Raw genomic sequence first — 15,128 nt, 5'->3', positions numbered from 1 at the left:
GAGCACGCGCGCGCGCACGCACGTCACGAACACGCACTCACCGGAGTTTCATATCAAAAGCATTTGCGGGAAATGTGCGCGCGTGTCTGAGGCTGCCGAACGCTGCACAAGAGTGAAAAAAATTTCGGCCCCTCCGGTGCCCTGTCGCTGGAACTGCTGCCGCGTCCACACCAGAGCCATTCCCTGCCGTCAGATTCTTTTTTTTTAATCTCTTAACTCTCCAACCTAATTCTGTACACGGGTGACGAGGCGTCAAGAAAGGAAAGTGGTCCCGGACAGTTGCTCGCAGGGATGATGGCCGGTGGCCGAGGATAACGATCGGCTGGCATCCAAAGCACGGAGCACGTCCGAGGGTAGACCACCCACGGAGATGGAGCGACGAGATCAACTCGTGTGCCACTGCTGGCCAGGATCGTTGCATCGCGTGACAAGGAAAGATGGGGATGGCCTTTAGAGGCCGCCATTCAGCAATGGAGTGATCACGACTGACGATGATGATGATGATGATGACTTTCAAAGAAGATATATATTGTCAAGGCCCAGTGTTCCATCATTGCCACAACTTATCCTTTTGTGGTGACAAACGGCGACAGCTTGAGGAGGCCTTCCTCTAGCAGTGGATGGCTCGTGGCTGATGTTCGATGTCGATGGTAGAATTTGGCTCCATGTGCTTTGAATGGAAACATTGAAAGATTTACCAATTAAAATTTCAAACCAACCGCACGCCCATTATAACCGCCGCTCGCTGCCCTCAATCGCGGAAGCGCACGCGGCTCTCTCGTCCTCTGAACAAGCCACGAGTTCCTAATCGCACTCGGACGCAGTCAGCCAGACACCCGTGCACATTTCATTAGGTGGAATGCCACGTGTATCACACGAGGAAATGAAATGCTTTTGATATTTATCCGGCACAGATGGCACTGCTCATCGCTCCCGCTCAGAACGAGGAGGAGACGATGACGATTGTGATGATTGTGATGACGATGGTGGTGGTCGTGGTGGCTGACGGAACGAGGTTGGTTGGCCGGCAAAAGGGAAACCGGCCACACCACCAATTCACTCACCGTGCCCTGGCTGGGACGCAGTGTCATTGTCAGCATCCACTGGAAGTAAAGACCAAAGCACAGCAGGAGAGGGTAAGGGGGAGGGGGGCATGGGGCAGGTGGGTGCGGGGGGGATTCTAAACCTCCGTTTTAAAATTAAAGGAAGACACAATCCCAAAAAAGAATAACAATGCAATACTAATAGCTTTTATATAGCGCTCTTCATGCAAGGTATCCCAATTAAAACAAGGAAGAAGAATCATGCATATTGCACAGATTTCCGCAATGCTTCCCATCATGCGTTTGAAGTCATTACATTGTTGATCTTTGTAACCATTAAGAGGAATGAGTGGTATCGGGCAGGACCGCATGGTGGGTGAGACTGGCGATGGAATCGCAGTCAAAGGAGGGACCGCGTCCAAAAGGATGACCGCTGCATGGGACGCAGCGCCGAGGTGAGCTCTTGCGTAGGCGTGAGATCGATTGCGAGCGCTACTGCCTCGTGAGGGATGTCGATCGACGGCGCGGGGAGGAATTCATCCAGCAATGGAGAGAAAATTCTAACATACAAAGAAACCTAAATGGTGCACTCAACTTGTGCGGAGTGAATTATCAAATCTTTCCACTTCTAGGTGTAAATTCGTACTGCCGCGTCGTTAAGGACCAATGCTGCTTTGGCAGTGAATGAAAGCACACAAATCTGATCATTGGGTTGGGTCTTCCTTTAAAATAATCTGTGCGGAAAACTCAAATAGCGAACGTGGATTGCCACGGAAACGAGAGAGAGTGACCGGTGGGGGGGAGGGGGGGGGTGGTGGTCCAACGATCGCCAACAACACGAGAGCAGAACGCTTAGAAAACATAAATCAACCCGAATTAATTCGCGAATGAAAACGTGGACAAGAGTTGGGAGCAGCACGGTGAAAGCTAAAAGAAGAAAAAATAAATTGATGCTTCCTGACGCTGTGGGCTGGTCTCAGCGGCAGTCGCCGGGCAAAGTTGAAATTTTTCCATTTGTGAAATTGCCCCCGAGTGGAGTTAGCGCTCCTGAATTCGCACTGGTCCCAGGGCCCCGCAATCTCTGCCTCCGTGTCAGAGTTGATGCATAACGCCCGCCAAGGGGGTAAGGGAGGAGGCGCGGAGGTGGGGGGGGAGCGGGGAGGAGGGGGGGATTCAAAAACAGAATTCTGTGAACGAGCGTAGAATTTACACCGCACGACAAAGTACCATGAGGCTCGCGAGGCAATGCTGGATTCCAACACCAACTGTGCACTGTGCCAACAGCCTTAGGATACAGGGCCCACAGGTCACTGCGGGATTACTAAGCCATTCGTGCACGTCGGGTTAGCCAACTCAAAAGGTTCATAAACCCGGGACATATTATGGGAAGAGGGGAGAACTATGAAGCAATTGACCAAAAACGTGACTCTCAATATTCGTCGGGGAAGACTCGCGGATTTTTCAAGGGCAGTTTCCTCAAAGAGAGGACCACATTGGGAAAACCAGGAAGGGTGGCAACCCTCCGCTTGCAACACGAGCCTAACAAGACGAAAAAAAATCCACCAGGATGTGCGATTTCAGAACGGCCAGAAAACCTAAAGCAGTAGAGTGCCGTACAAAACTGACGGAAGTGACGAACAAAAACAACGACGGAAACCACTTCTTAGGACCGGGAAGCTGGAAGCACGCACGTACCCGCAGCGCGGCACGATCTACGCGGGTCTTACACACGCACGTGCTCGAGCACGGATGGTGTCGGACATTTGGCACGTGGTGTAAAATGGCGGTGGCGACGACGACGAAGCGATGAAGGGCGACGCGCGGGCGCCCCGCCACTCACTCGGCCTGACGATCAGCTTGAGCGGCTGCTTCTGCTGGATGGTCTGCGTGTGCGTGAAGCGCGCGTAGCACACGTAGTCGTCCTTGCCGTCCGTCGGGAGCACGTTGGCGAAGTACAGGTTGCCGTTGAGGCCCTGCGACACGCGCGAGTCCTGCGGGACCCTCTCCATGGCTGTGCCGCCGCCGTCGTCGGGGTAAGGGGATAATAAGGGGATCACGGGGGTCAGGAGGAGGAGGTGGAGGAGAGACCGGTGTCAACGAAGGGGGATGGTGGAAGTGATTTGGGATGGGGTGGGATAATTGTGGAAGGAGACGGACGCCTCCCCAATGCCGATGTTTACACACTGCACCAGGTACTTGTGTGTAAAGTTGAGCTAAAGTGAGGGTAGCCGCAGATCCCCTTCACAAATTACTCACCACTGTTGTTTGCCATGGCTGGGATTCAAACTCAAGTTTATGCATGCACACACGTTTATTGCAGAAAGGCAAAGACAAAGATTGCCCCTAAAGCCTCCAAACGAGTTTTGGGGGAAGAGCTGTCGGCGAGCACCTATGAAGGACCACACGGCACACGAGGGGGAGGGTGGCCAGGACCACGCCCGGCCGCCTTTGTCTCCCCAAAGCTGATGGTTGCGCACTACACCAGGTATTCATTTAATGCTGAGTCAGGCTAGGGGAGGCTCAGAACCGGTTCAGATATTTGTCACTGTTATTGGTCGTGAGCAGCAGCCGGGTTCGTAGCGTAGTGTGCCAACCGCCACACCACCGCTCGACCACGTGCACACACACACGCGCGTGTGCACACGCAATGACGACATGAAGAGTCGTCATTCGACACAAAGTGGCGGTGGCGTCACCACAGGGTTGTGCCAGGCTAGGTGCACATTGAGGCGTGCATGCAAAACCACACAGCCACAGTAAGCACTTAAATACGTGCACTCAATCGTGCACGCACAGAAGTGGACTCACAGTGAGACGGAGACAGAACGAAGAGGGAGAGAGCGGAAGCCAGACCCTTACACAACCAAGGAGCAACACGTGTACAACACCCTATTAACAAATAATCACAATAAAACTCAAACATTGCCTCCCCCGACGATGACAGGAACTCCTGTAAACACCAACACACAATGAGCAAACAGCAACGAAAACAGAATGTACCCCTCCCCCATAACGAACGGCCGTATACATTTTCATGAGCACTTAAGGGGCACGGCGCAATGAATCTCCTGACAAATTAGCCGCCGTGAAGGCGGCAGGCACAGCGAGCCCGCGGTTTCCCGTCAACGGCCGGGCGACGGAACACGGACTCGGAACTCGATGAATCGGAAGAAGGGTTGCCCTTCTTAAATTCACGGATCGCGCGGCGACATGCGGCAATTTAACGGTCATCTCGTTTGTAAAGAGTCTCGTAATTGTTTTTTTTTTGTGGTCAGGCATGCAAACGCCCTCTCGCTATCTCCCCCCGCCTCTCTCTCTGTCTCTGTCTCTCGTGCGCGCAGAAGCGCACGCTTGGCTGCGGGCGCATCGTGGTGTGTTCGCTGCCGCCTCACAGGAGGAAGGTTACGAGTTCGACTTCTGGTTAGGGGTTGTCTCTGCCCATATCATCCCTCCGACGGGTCGAAAAAATGAGCAACCTCATTGTGCCGAAAATCAACAGCGGTTATCCTTCGGATTGCCGCAGCTTCCGACCTAGGAATTGGGAATTTCCTCCGCTGGCTAGCAAGGCCTCAATGAACACCGCCTCAACGCTCATTTGGGCAGGGGTCCGCTCACTCACTCGGACAAATGAGTCGGTGAAGCCAGAAAAACGTGCACCCCGATCCCACGTAAAAACTCGACCGATGGGTGCGCTGCAATCGGTGAAAATCTGGGGCTGCATGAACGGGTGAAGTGACAGGTGCTCGTCGCGATGCTGATGCGCGTGCGGGCAGCGTAGCAGGTAGCGGCGCCGCACTACGAACCCGGGGAACCGAGTTCAATTCCCGCTCACGACCAATAATGCCAGCGAATATTTTGAGCCGGTCCTGGGCGTCCCTCCCCTAGGTCGACTCAGCCTTGTGGTGAGCTCCATGGCGTGGCGTGTAAACACCGGCACTTGGGAAACAAAGGTGGCTGGGTGTGGCGTTGACTACTCACGCTCTCGTGTGCCGTGCCGGCCTTCATAGGTGCTCGCTAACAGCATGTGCTCAAACAATCTTTTGAAGGCTATACGGGGAGACGTGTGTCTTTATACGCAGAGCAAGTATTGTTTGCGAGCACACATTAAGGCAAAAACAACAGCACTTGCCCCCATTGTCTATGAAGGCTTTATGGGGGATATTTGTCTTTGTACTCATAGCAAGTACCTATTAAGGCCAATATAACAGCACTTTTTTCCAACAATCTATGAAGGCTATAACGCAAAATAATAAGCAGCGTCGCTGTGGAGAATATAAATAACAAATGTATAAGCGGATAATGCCTCCACATATAATTCGTCTCTCCCCATCAAAAATAAATAAAATCAAACCGGCATTCTGGGAGCGCGTAACTTGAGCAGCACTGATTCAACGCGAGCACAACTCCGGCCCGGCTCCGACACCACACAGCATCTCGCGTTTGTAAAGGCCACAGACGTTCGCGTCGGTACTCACAGCCGTCCATCCAGAAGATGATGGGAGGGGGCAGCCCGTCGGGCGGGTTGCAGGGCAGTACGGCGGAGGAGCCCTCCATCGCCACGACAGGCTCCAGGTTCTCACGGGGCCACAGGGGGGCACCTGGAGGACACAGACAAAAGATAAAGATGCACCGTATAGCCCGAACAGACTTTTTGAGGCAAGTGCTGTGAAGGGTGGCACGGCGCACGAGCGGGGGGGGGGGGGTGGCCACCACCACGCCCGGCCGCGTTTGCCTCCCCAGTGTCGATGTTTACGTGCCGCACCAGGTACTCATTTGAGACTGATTAGACCTAGGGGAGGTCCAGGACCTGTTCAGATATTCGTCGTGAACGGGAACTCTGGCCGCCGGGTTCGTAGAGCAGCGTACTGAATGCGACACTACGGCTCCCCATACACACACGCACACATGCACAAACACACACAAACATAAACTTTTATCCTTTAATATGAGCAGACTATTGTTGTGTTTCCACATACAAAATAAAATAAGTTTTAGTCCATCGCCCTTATGGCTGGAACGCATAGAACTCTACAGGAAGATTTCCCTGAGCCTCAAAAAAGGTGAATGTTATTAAAGTTGCTGTCATTTTGTCTGCTCTTACAAGGTCACATCCGCTGACCTTCCGCACCACGACAACCAATCACGACACCCGCACCCGCACACCCCCCCCCCCCGCCTGGCCCCCAAGAGCCTCCACACACAAAAAAACACAACCGGTAAAGTTTACGGCTCTTAAAAATAAATAAATGTGCTGGTTGATATTATTGTTTTTGTTTGTATATTCTCCTCTGAAATTATTGAGAAACGAACCGGCTGTGAGAAATGTCACGGGGGATGAGCAAGGCTCGGCATGACTCCGTTCACCAAGCAAAGTGATGAGACTTGCGAGCGTGTGTGTCACCTGCGCCGTGTCACAGAGGAACTGCTCACGCTCCGTGATGCCTGCATGTCGGCTGTCAACGGTGACACGGAGAGGCCCGTGTTTGGCTGGCTCGTCGCTTCATTTCGTGTTTGGCTGGCTTGTTTTTTTTTAAATATTATTACCATTTTTTTATGCTTTGTTTCGTTCGAAACAACAAATCATTACCGTTCCCATCCCGTCCTAATCAGCGCACGGCCGTGGAAATAATGACCCCCTACGCCTGACCGCCAAAGTCACGTCCGGCACACCGTCCGCGCGACTGCTACGGCGGCCCAGAGGCGCGTTCGTCTGCGTTCACTCTTTTGTTAGCGAGCACCTATTAAGGTGAGACGGAAATTTGGTAACTGGCCCGTGTGTGTGTGTGTTCCGTGTCAACCCGTTGAATTGTGCTGTATCGAGCTTTACTTCATTGCATTGTCCTGTTCTGTTTTAATGTGGTGCATTATGTTCATTGTACTGCATTGTATGATTATCGGCGTGAGAATATGCGCTGTAAATAATACACCCATAATGCACCACGTGCACACACACACACACACACCCGCCGGGTGGCTGAGTGGTAGGTCGCGAATTCAAATCCTGATTGGGGGATGAGTGAGCCCATCATCCCTTTGGGGTCGATACAATTATTAGAGTGGGGAATGATGTGCTGTGGATAGAACTCGCGGCCACCGTAGGAGTGTGGAATGAGCACCGATGATACAGGGCTGTAAAGCGTACACAAGCACCAATGCCCCATAGCTCATATGGGCACAAAGTCACGTGCACGACTCTGGAGCTGCACATGAGCTGATTTCATCGCTGCAGCCGGATTAGAACTGAACAAAAAAAAAACATTAATCATTAGCCTCGACGGCAAAGATCCGTCCGTTCTACCAGCACCGTCTCTCCGGAATTTATCTATTTATTTTATTTGCCACAACAAAACTCATTACAGTCTCATAATTTCACAGAGGAGCGGGGGGGAAAAAATGATACAGCGGCGCAAACATGAGAGAATTGCCTCTGACAGCAATTCGAAAGCTAATATTCCCCCACTCACGTCCCTCCAAATCGCTATAACAGAAAGCTGGCCTCGGTGTTGGCACAAGACGCGGTGTAAATCTTGGCAGCGCAACTGTCTCTCCGCTCTGGCACGCTTCGAACGTGCGAGTCTATCTCTCCGGGCATTTTTCAATTCCCGTTTTCGTTTGAGTGAGTGCCATTTAAGTCCCAAAAATAGTAAATAAAAAAAAATCGATAACAAAAAAATAAATGTTCTTCTCCAAGACTCATCCTACTCGCCGACAGGATATTAAAAAGAAAATGCCCTTTATATTTGATTGAATAAATGCATTTCGGACAGAGCGAAAAAGTTTTAAGTTGAAATAAGCTACGTGTGACAGAACCAATCGAGTTACACAGCACGAGCCGCCAGTCGCGGCCGTCCCAGAGGAACGACTGTGTTGTGGAAAACGGTCAAAGTTACGCAACGAATCAACGTCGACAGCCGGGATTGATCCACTGCTGGAAGCAGGCCTCGTCAATGTGCTGCCATCTCTCACGATCCTGCGATGTAACGATCCATGCATTGCACGGACATGAAACCGATTTCATAGCCTCATCGCCACGGTGGACGCCTTCTCGGATGCCTTCCGTTCCTTGGCTGCCGCTCCGTTATTATTCTTCGTCCATTGTCCACCATCCCTTCTGGCAGCGGAGTGTCCTTACCAGTTTGGATGGTGCCATTAAACCTGAGACTGTGCTGTGATCCACGTGTTCCTCTCTCCGTGCCTCTCACTGCAATTGCACACGTGTGCCATTCTATTCTTCTCTGAGTTCACGTCAGCGGCGGCTATTAGAGGCAAACCATTCCGTTTTGGAGAAAAACGGCGAGTTACTCGTCGCGCACGAATGCAGCTCGATTAGAATTGAGGTGAGCTGTGTCTCCTACTTCCGAGCGGACACTTCGCCTCCGCAGCCACGCGGCGTGATAACTTAAAACCCGGCGACGCGCAGCACGCAAAGAGAGAACGGCGCAAAACAAAAATCGCTCCCACCGGAGCGTCGGAGTAAAAAGCCCAGCGCGTCGGAATGCCGAGCGATAAAACACGCTCGCAGAACGAGCCTTTCAGAGGCGGGAAAATAAAAAGCAAATGAATGTTATTTTATTTCGAAAACATAAAAGCCAATGGGCTGGTTACGCGACGTGATTAAAACCTTGCCCTTCGACGGCGATACACGGCGGCCCGTGATTGATCCCGCCCGTCGCAACACATCACCGCTTGGTCGAGTTTGCCGGGCGCTAATATCGCTTCGGAAGTCCAAAGCTACTGCTCTGATGCCTGTAGACAATTATTAATTGTCCTAATACGAAGCCTGATTAAGGCATTCCAAATGTTATCTTGTGTAAACCTCAAACTAATTATTGTGTTGTATGTACGCCCACGCCAATTACCAAATGTGCGCCCGCATTAAGGCATACACGCACTAATATCTCATGCACGCGCCATTAGCTTCATCAAACGCATGCCACTAATGATCTAAAATAACACGGCGTTCATAATCTCGCTCCCCGCCAATTACTCTTTGGTTCTATGCGGTAAAGTCACATAGGTAAAAAATAAAACAACAAAAATCACGACGTTTCGGCCACAACACAAGTGGCCTTCATCAGGTGAAGGGACCGTGCTGTCATGAGGACAGCATTGGAGTGAAAACAGCCAAGCCCAGGTCGCGTCCTTTAAGCTGTGTGGGAGGAAACAAAACGCTTTGACAAAGGAATGAGCATAAAAATGAGCATGATGTACGTAGGAGGTGCATGATGGACCATGATGGACCAGGCGCGGGGGGGGGGGGGGAGTTTACATAATGTTGGTGTGGAGAGAAATAAGCAGCTGTGAAAGTTTGGGATACCACTACTTGAAAACATATACTGTACCATTGAAAATTAGTTTAATGTTTGGTTTGATTTAGAACATCTTTCCAATGTTTGCTTGATTTGAAACCATCCTCCCGGTTGAAATTGTGTCTGTGTTTGTAAATATGAATTGCCTCGTGGACAAATCTCTGATAAAAACCCGTGGGTTTGCAGAGAACCTTGGTATCGGAGAAAACTATATCGTGATCACCCACAGCGTTGTAGCATTGGTCAGCTACGGCAGAAGAATTCGTTCTGCCGTCTTTCAAATCTGATTTGTGCTCGCGAATTCGGTCAGAGACATGTCGCTTCGTCTCCCCGATATAGCAATCACCACAAGTGCAGCTCAATTTGTAAACCCCGGGGTACTGTAAGTCAGGTACGACATCCTTCACGGATGTGATCAGGTCACGGATTTTGTGCACTGCATTGAACCGGACCAGGATCTTGTGTTTGTTTAGAATTTTGGAGTGGAGATCTTTTTAGTAACGCCTGCTATATATGGTAGTGCGATGGTTTTGACCGGAGTATCAAGTGGTTGTTTCTGTATGGAGAAACAACCGCCAATTGTCAATTATCTAATGCAACCTAACGCACTCCCATGTAGACCTCGCCCATCTCCATACAACCTAACTATTCGCTGCACAAAGATCCCCCCCCTGCACAGCCTTGAGTAGGCTGCTGGGCTAACTGTTGTTGTTAGCCCAGCACTGATGAAAGCTGGAGCAGCACAGGAGGAAGGTGGTGGTGGGGTGGCCAGCACCACGCCCAGTCGTCTTTGTCTCCCCGGTGCTGACGTTTCACACACCGCACCAGGTGCTCCTTTCAAGCTGAACTGACCAAGATTAACTGGATATTCAGATATCACCGACGTCAGACAAGTGCAGGGTTAGAACTCAGGTCGTCAGGTTCGTAGTGCAGTGTGCTAACCACGAGATCATTGCTCTCCATGGCCTTATATTTTTGGAGCAAGTGCTGTTCGGCCGGCACGGCACACAAAGGGGTGGGTGGCCTGCCGCCTCTGTTTCTCCAGTGGCAATGCCTACACATGTTTACACATTGCAACAGGTACTCATTTGAGGCTGAATCGTCTTTGGGGATGCCAGGACCAGTTTGGATAATCGGCACTGGTGTTGGCCACGAGCGGAAATCGAACTCGGATCGCCAGGTTCCGTAGCGCAGCGTGCTAACCACTAAACTGCCGCTCCCCATCCACACACACATATTGTCACATACTTTCTCCTGTAAAAAGTGGTTGATTGCTGTCTAATCGCGCCTGACCTGGCATCAGTACACCCAGCAGATCGACCCCGCGAGAGCCGGAGTCCACACGAAGGCTGCTCCTGCGCGGTGCGGCTCGCGATGTGTGGATCGTGGTTCGCCTGCGTACGTGTGCGGGTACGTCTGCACGTGTGTGCGCGCAGCTACCCGGCAGTGCGCGGGCAGTCCGATGTCAATTTAGCCCCTGATGGTGGGGGGGGGGGGGGGGGGGCGGGGTTCAGGCGTCGCTGTGCGTCCCACTCACGTGACAGCCGCACGGTGATGTTCTCGGAGAGCGCCGTGCCGCCCTCGTTCTCCGCCGAGCACTGGTAGATGCCCTCGTAGGCCTCGGCGATGCCGGCCGCCACCATGTCGATGGTGATGGTGCCCGAGCCCTCGTGCCAGCTCACGTAGGGGTCGTCGTCCGGGTCAAACCGCCGCCCGTCCTTGCGCCACTGAAACCTGGCACCGGCAACAGTGCGGCTCTGAGGTCAGGCAGGGGTGGTGCTGTTGTTGGTGATGATTATAGTGGTGCTGGTGCCGGTGGTTGTTCAAATGGTTTTAGTAGTGGTGGTCGCCCTGATGGTGCTGGAGGTGATGATGACTTTCAATTGCCAATGAAGAGCCAATTATTGGACATTCAGCTGAAAGTGATTTAACCATGCAATTGCTTTGCCGGAGAGAATTGTCAATACACCCACTCACTCACTCACCCACCACCTTCAAGTTTATATTCGGGGCTGTGTGACGTTATATGGTCTATCGTTTGGTGTTTGTAGCTGCAGTCCCTGTGGTGGTGGTGCTGGCAGTCATGTTGGTGGTGCTGGTGGTTTCGCTGGTGGTGATGGCTATCGTGGTGGCGGCGGCGGTGGTGGTGGTAGTGGTGGTGAAGGCATCGTTTATTGTTACGGCCGTGACCATAAATCGCAGCCGCACGTGGGACGCTCACCCAGCAGCTACCGGCGCTGACTCATCGAGTCATAAGCGGTTCGGGGACAGACGCTGGGCGCAAAACGAAACTGCCCGAGCGAGGGAAATTAAATCAATAAATATCAGGGAGGCACGCACGGGGCGTCGCGCTGGGAACAGCTGAACAATGAAGAGAGGAAAAGAAAAAACAACGGTGTGATTGACGGCGCTGAACCTGCGCGCATCCCTCGCAACGTGGAAAGAGGCGACGCCGCAACTTTCCGCGCACCGACGCTTGAGCCGGTTCGCCACTGCACGCTCCGCAATATTTGCGCAGGTGGCGGGGGTCACAGTCGGTGAGAGAAACTCGGCCGCGAGGACGGCGGTGAGAAATAGCAACGGGAAGGCGCGGCGCTGGGCCCCGCTGACGAGGCAGCGAGCCCACGCGGCGCAGGGGAGCCAACTCCTCTCCACCGGGTCCGGGGCTTTGACGCGGGGGACTGGAGCCCGGGGGACTCGGGATTGTTAAAGGGGGCCCTCTCCCAAAATCTATAACAGCTACGTGCCCCCCCACCCACCCCCCCCCCCCCGCCAATGAAACGTAACCCTGCGCACTGTGGTTTTTGTTGTGGATCGCTGACGCACGCCTGCACGCACGGACGCCTTTATAATTACCCTCGTATATCTCACCAGCGGCAAAAAAAAAAAAATGGGGCGTCCGTGAAAAATTGATGACGCCGCAACTCTATTTAATGGACTGCCGAGCATGCAGGCACGTCCATGCCTTGCCCCGGCACTGCCCGGATTGGGGGAGCGCGTCCCGCACGGAATAGAGCCGCGCTGAAGATCGCGCGTGCTTCTTGTGCGCCGACTCAAGGTGAATTATAACGCGACTGAGCGGACGTGAGAGAGAGGGAGGGAGACGTGAGGCAGGTAGACGGGTGACTGTTGAGACGGAGGGAGGTCGCTTACTTGGGCGTTGGGTTGCCTTGGCCCTCACACTCCACCACGATGTTGTCCCGTGGGTCCACGATGTAATCCACCGGTGACTGTCGGGTGATGGACGGAGGCTGCTTAACTGCAAGATATCGACGGGTTAACAAAGTGTTGATTTTTATTATGAAAAAAAGGTACCAGCATTCCAGCGGTTCGCTGGCAAACAAAAAGATAGAACACGTCTGTTGGATCATTTCTCGCACCGCCATCGCCATAAACAGTACGATCGCAAGATGATTAGCATGGCTGGCTATGCACGGTGTGAAAGAAGTTCAACATACGTACACACAAGGTGTCTAGGTGTGGCCGCACCTCAAGTCGCTGCGTAACAAGAAATATATTGAGGGCATGGGAGAAAGATGACTGCTGTATTGAAGAGGGAGTTTGTCGAGGTGATGAACATTGTCAGAGCAGAAGAGGAAGGTCTCAGGTCTGGACTTCACCAGGGGGATTATCATTATTGTTATGCTTGATTAACAAGGAGGGCGTCATTGAGTCTCAAGACTCTTTTTCACCAGGGTCCTGCTACATTTTTAACAGTGGGTGGCGACGATTGCGAAACATGTTTCCCAAAATCAAGTGACTTGCGGGTGACTTTTCGAATATGGAAAAAAATGTGAACCGTGACCCCGGCACACAATGGCCTCTTCCTCTCCCAATGGTGCTACGGGATTATTAAACTTCCACAGCGACGCGAACGGCGCCTCTCTTTTTACGGTCGATACGCCCCCACAGCGTTAACCAGGGTGGCCTGTCGGACTCGAACCACAAGCCTCTGGACAGCCAGAGGGAGGGAGTTTCAGGCAGCGGTGGGGACAGCAGCGGGCAAGAAGCGACCTCTTATCGAGCAGATGTTGAACAGGGCCTTTTCCAATTGCCTTATGAAGTAATAACAAATAATATTTACAATGCCCTTTATTTAGGCCACATAGTGGGCGGTACAGGGTTCTGTGGTAAACTAGTTATACTGTACGTCTGGGCTTCCAAGGCGCCACTGACCAGAGTGGTGAGGTATGGCCGATTAAATGCGCAACCTTCATCTGGCAATGGATTTTATAAAGGGCCGTACGTGTTAAATTGATATTAAGCCGGCCTCACTGAGGCTCAAGACTAGTTATTATTAGGGCCCTACCGTTGTGATGTTTGGCCAATTCCATTTATGAATATTTGGCATATATACCAGACTATTTGCTTTTTGTGAGATTAAAGTATCTAAAACCACGAGAAAATAACAATGTTGGGACAATGTGCTTAACAGGATTGAGGTGATACGTGGCTACCAATGGAAAGGTCAGCTCATTATATTTCATTCATACGTTTATCCTTGACAATAGAGGCAAACCATTTACAGCCCACGCAGCTTCAAATACCCGAGAATTAGATTTTCCCACGATGCCAAATTCGCGCATTGTGGCTTAAAGGCAAAGCTGCCACGATGCCTCACACCAATGTGTCTAGTCCCGGCTGTGATGTCTCCTTATTTGGCCACGACACGGACACACAATGGCCTTGCCTTATTTTTAAAACATAAATGATATTGTCTCTTGTCCTTCGTGCACTGTGGAAAATTGTGAATGCATACACACACACACGAGTGTGTTTTTTGCACAGGAAATGGCACGGTAATGGAATTACAGGGCACGTCAACGGTTAACGGAATAACACAGGCGATTCCGCAGTAACAGAATTCGACGGGTGATTCTGCGGGGTAACGAAATAACATCGCCGATTCTGCGAGGTAACGAAATGACAAATGAGATTCCGCGTTAAAGGATTCAGGCAAGTGATTCTGCGGGTGATGGAATTATGCAGATTTCTCGGTGTCATAATTACACGGCTGAATCGGCGGGATAACGCAATAACGCATGCGATTCCACGGTATTGTAATCAGTCAGGTGATGATTCTGTGGGTAACGGAATGATGCAGGTTTCGTGGTGTCGGAATTGCGTGGCCGATTCCGCGGGGCGATTCTACGGTTGTGGAACCACGAGACCAAGATGCTAGAACTCATACTTTGCGCCAACCTGCTGCGTGTAGCGTCTGCAAACTGAGGAGGTGACGATGTATCGATAGTCATCCGATTAGCGTACGTCGCTGTGCAATTAGTCCCCAAGAACCCCCCGCAGTCCCTGCAGGCACTCGAGAGCGCGACGCTCACCCCAAAGCAAGTGAAATATAATCGATTCTAGAATTAAATTGCGACAAATTCTGATTCGCGAACATTCACATGAATCGCGACGGGGATGAATTGTCATCACCCTTTATGGAAACCGAAAGGGCCCAAGGGATGCATTTGTAAAATTGTGAGCCCGTCGTGTTTCCGTGCATCTTGCTGTAATCCCGTTACCGTGTAAATAGATCGCGTATTGACGGTAAAGGGGCAGCCCTGCGATTGATTACTTGCTCTCGCCACTGCTGGCTTAAGGGCCTCCACTCAAAGCGAGCTCTCGAGAGGGCGTTTTTGCTCGATACTCTTCCAATTTGGCCAGATATTTTGGACGCGGTGGGAGTTACCTACACTTTACCCCACCGCATGTGACCTGACAATCATGAGACTAATTGTGGTGAGACCCATTTATACTGCTGGGTGGAGCGAGG

At 51.8% G+C, this 15,128-nt stretch overlaps 1 protein-coding gene across 11 annotated transcripts in view; it reads right to left on the bottom strand.

Annotated features, from left to right (window-relative positions):
• Positions 1-15,128, bottom strand: part of LOC116947535 (neuronal cell adhesion molecule-like) — a 214,446-nt gene that overhangs the window by 50,334 nt on the left and 148,984 nt on the right. For 10 of the 11 annotated variants that reach the window (XM_032963394.2, XM_076070665.1, XM_076070666.1 and 7 more), the window contains 5 exons: positions 12,506-12,611; positions 10,890-11,086; positions 5,519-5,641; positions 2,884-3,054; positions 1,065-1,103 (listed from right to left, as the gene is read on the bottom strand). In XM_032963394.2, coding sequence (XP_032819285.2) covers positions 1,065-1,103; positions 2,884-3,054; positions 5,519-5,641; positions 10,890-11,086; positions 12,506-12,611 — 636 coding nt within the window. The remainder of the gene's footprint in view (positions 1-1,064; positions 1,104-2,883; positions 3,055-5,518; positions 5,642-10,889; positions 11,087-12,505; positions 12,612-15,128) is intronic. The other variant, XM_032963399.2, reaches the window with a different exon arrangement.

This window comes from Petromyzon marinus, chromosome 30 (assembly GCF_048934315.1).
Source record: "Petromyzon marinus isolate PM22_M1 ecotype Great Lakes invasive population chromosome 30, UKy_Petmar_22M1.pri1.0, whole genome shotgun sequence".
NCBI lineage: Eukaryota > Metazoa > Chordata > Hyperoartia > Petromyzontiformes > Petromyzontidae > Petromyzon > Petromyzon marinus.
This window is presented reverse-complemented; position numbering and strand designations above follow the sequence as displayed.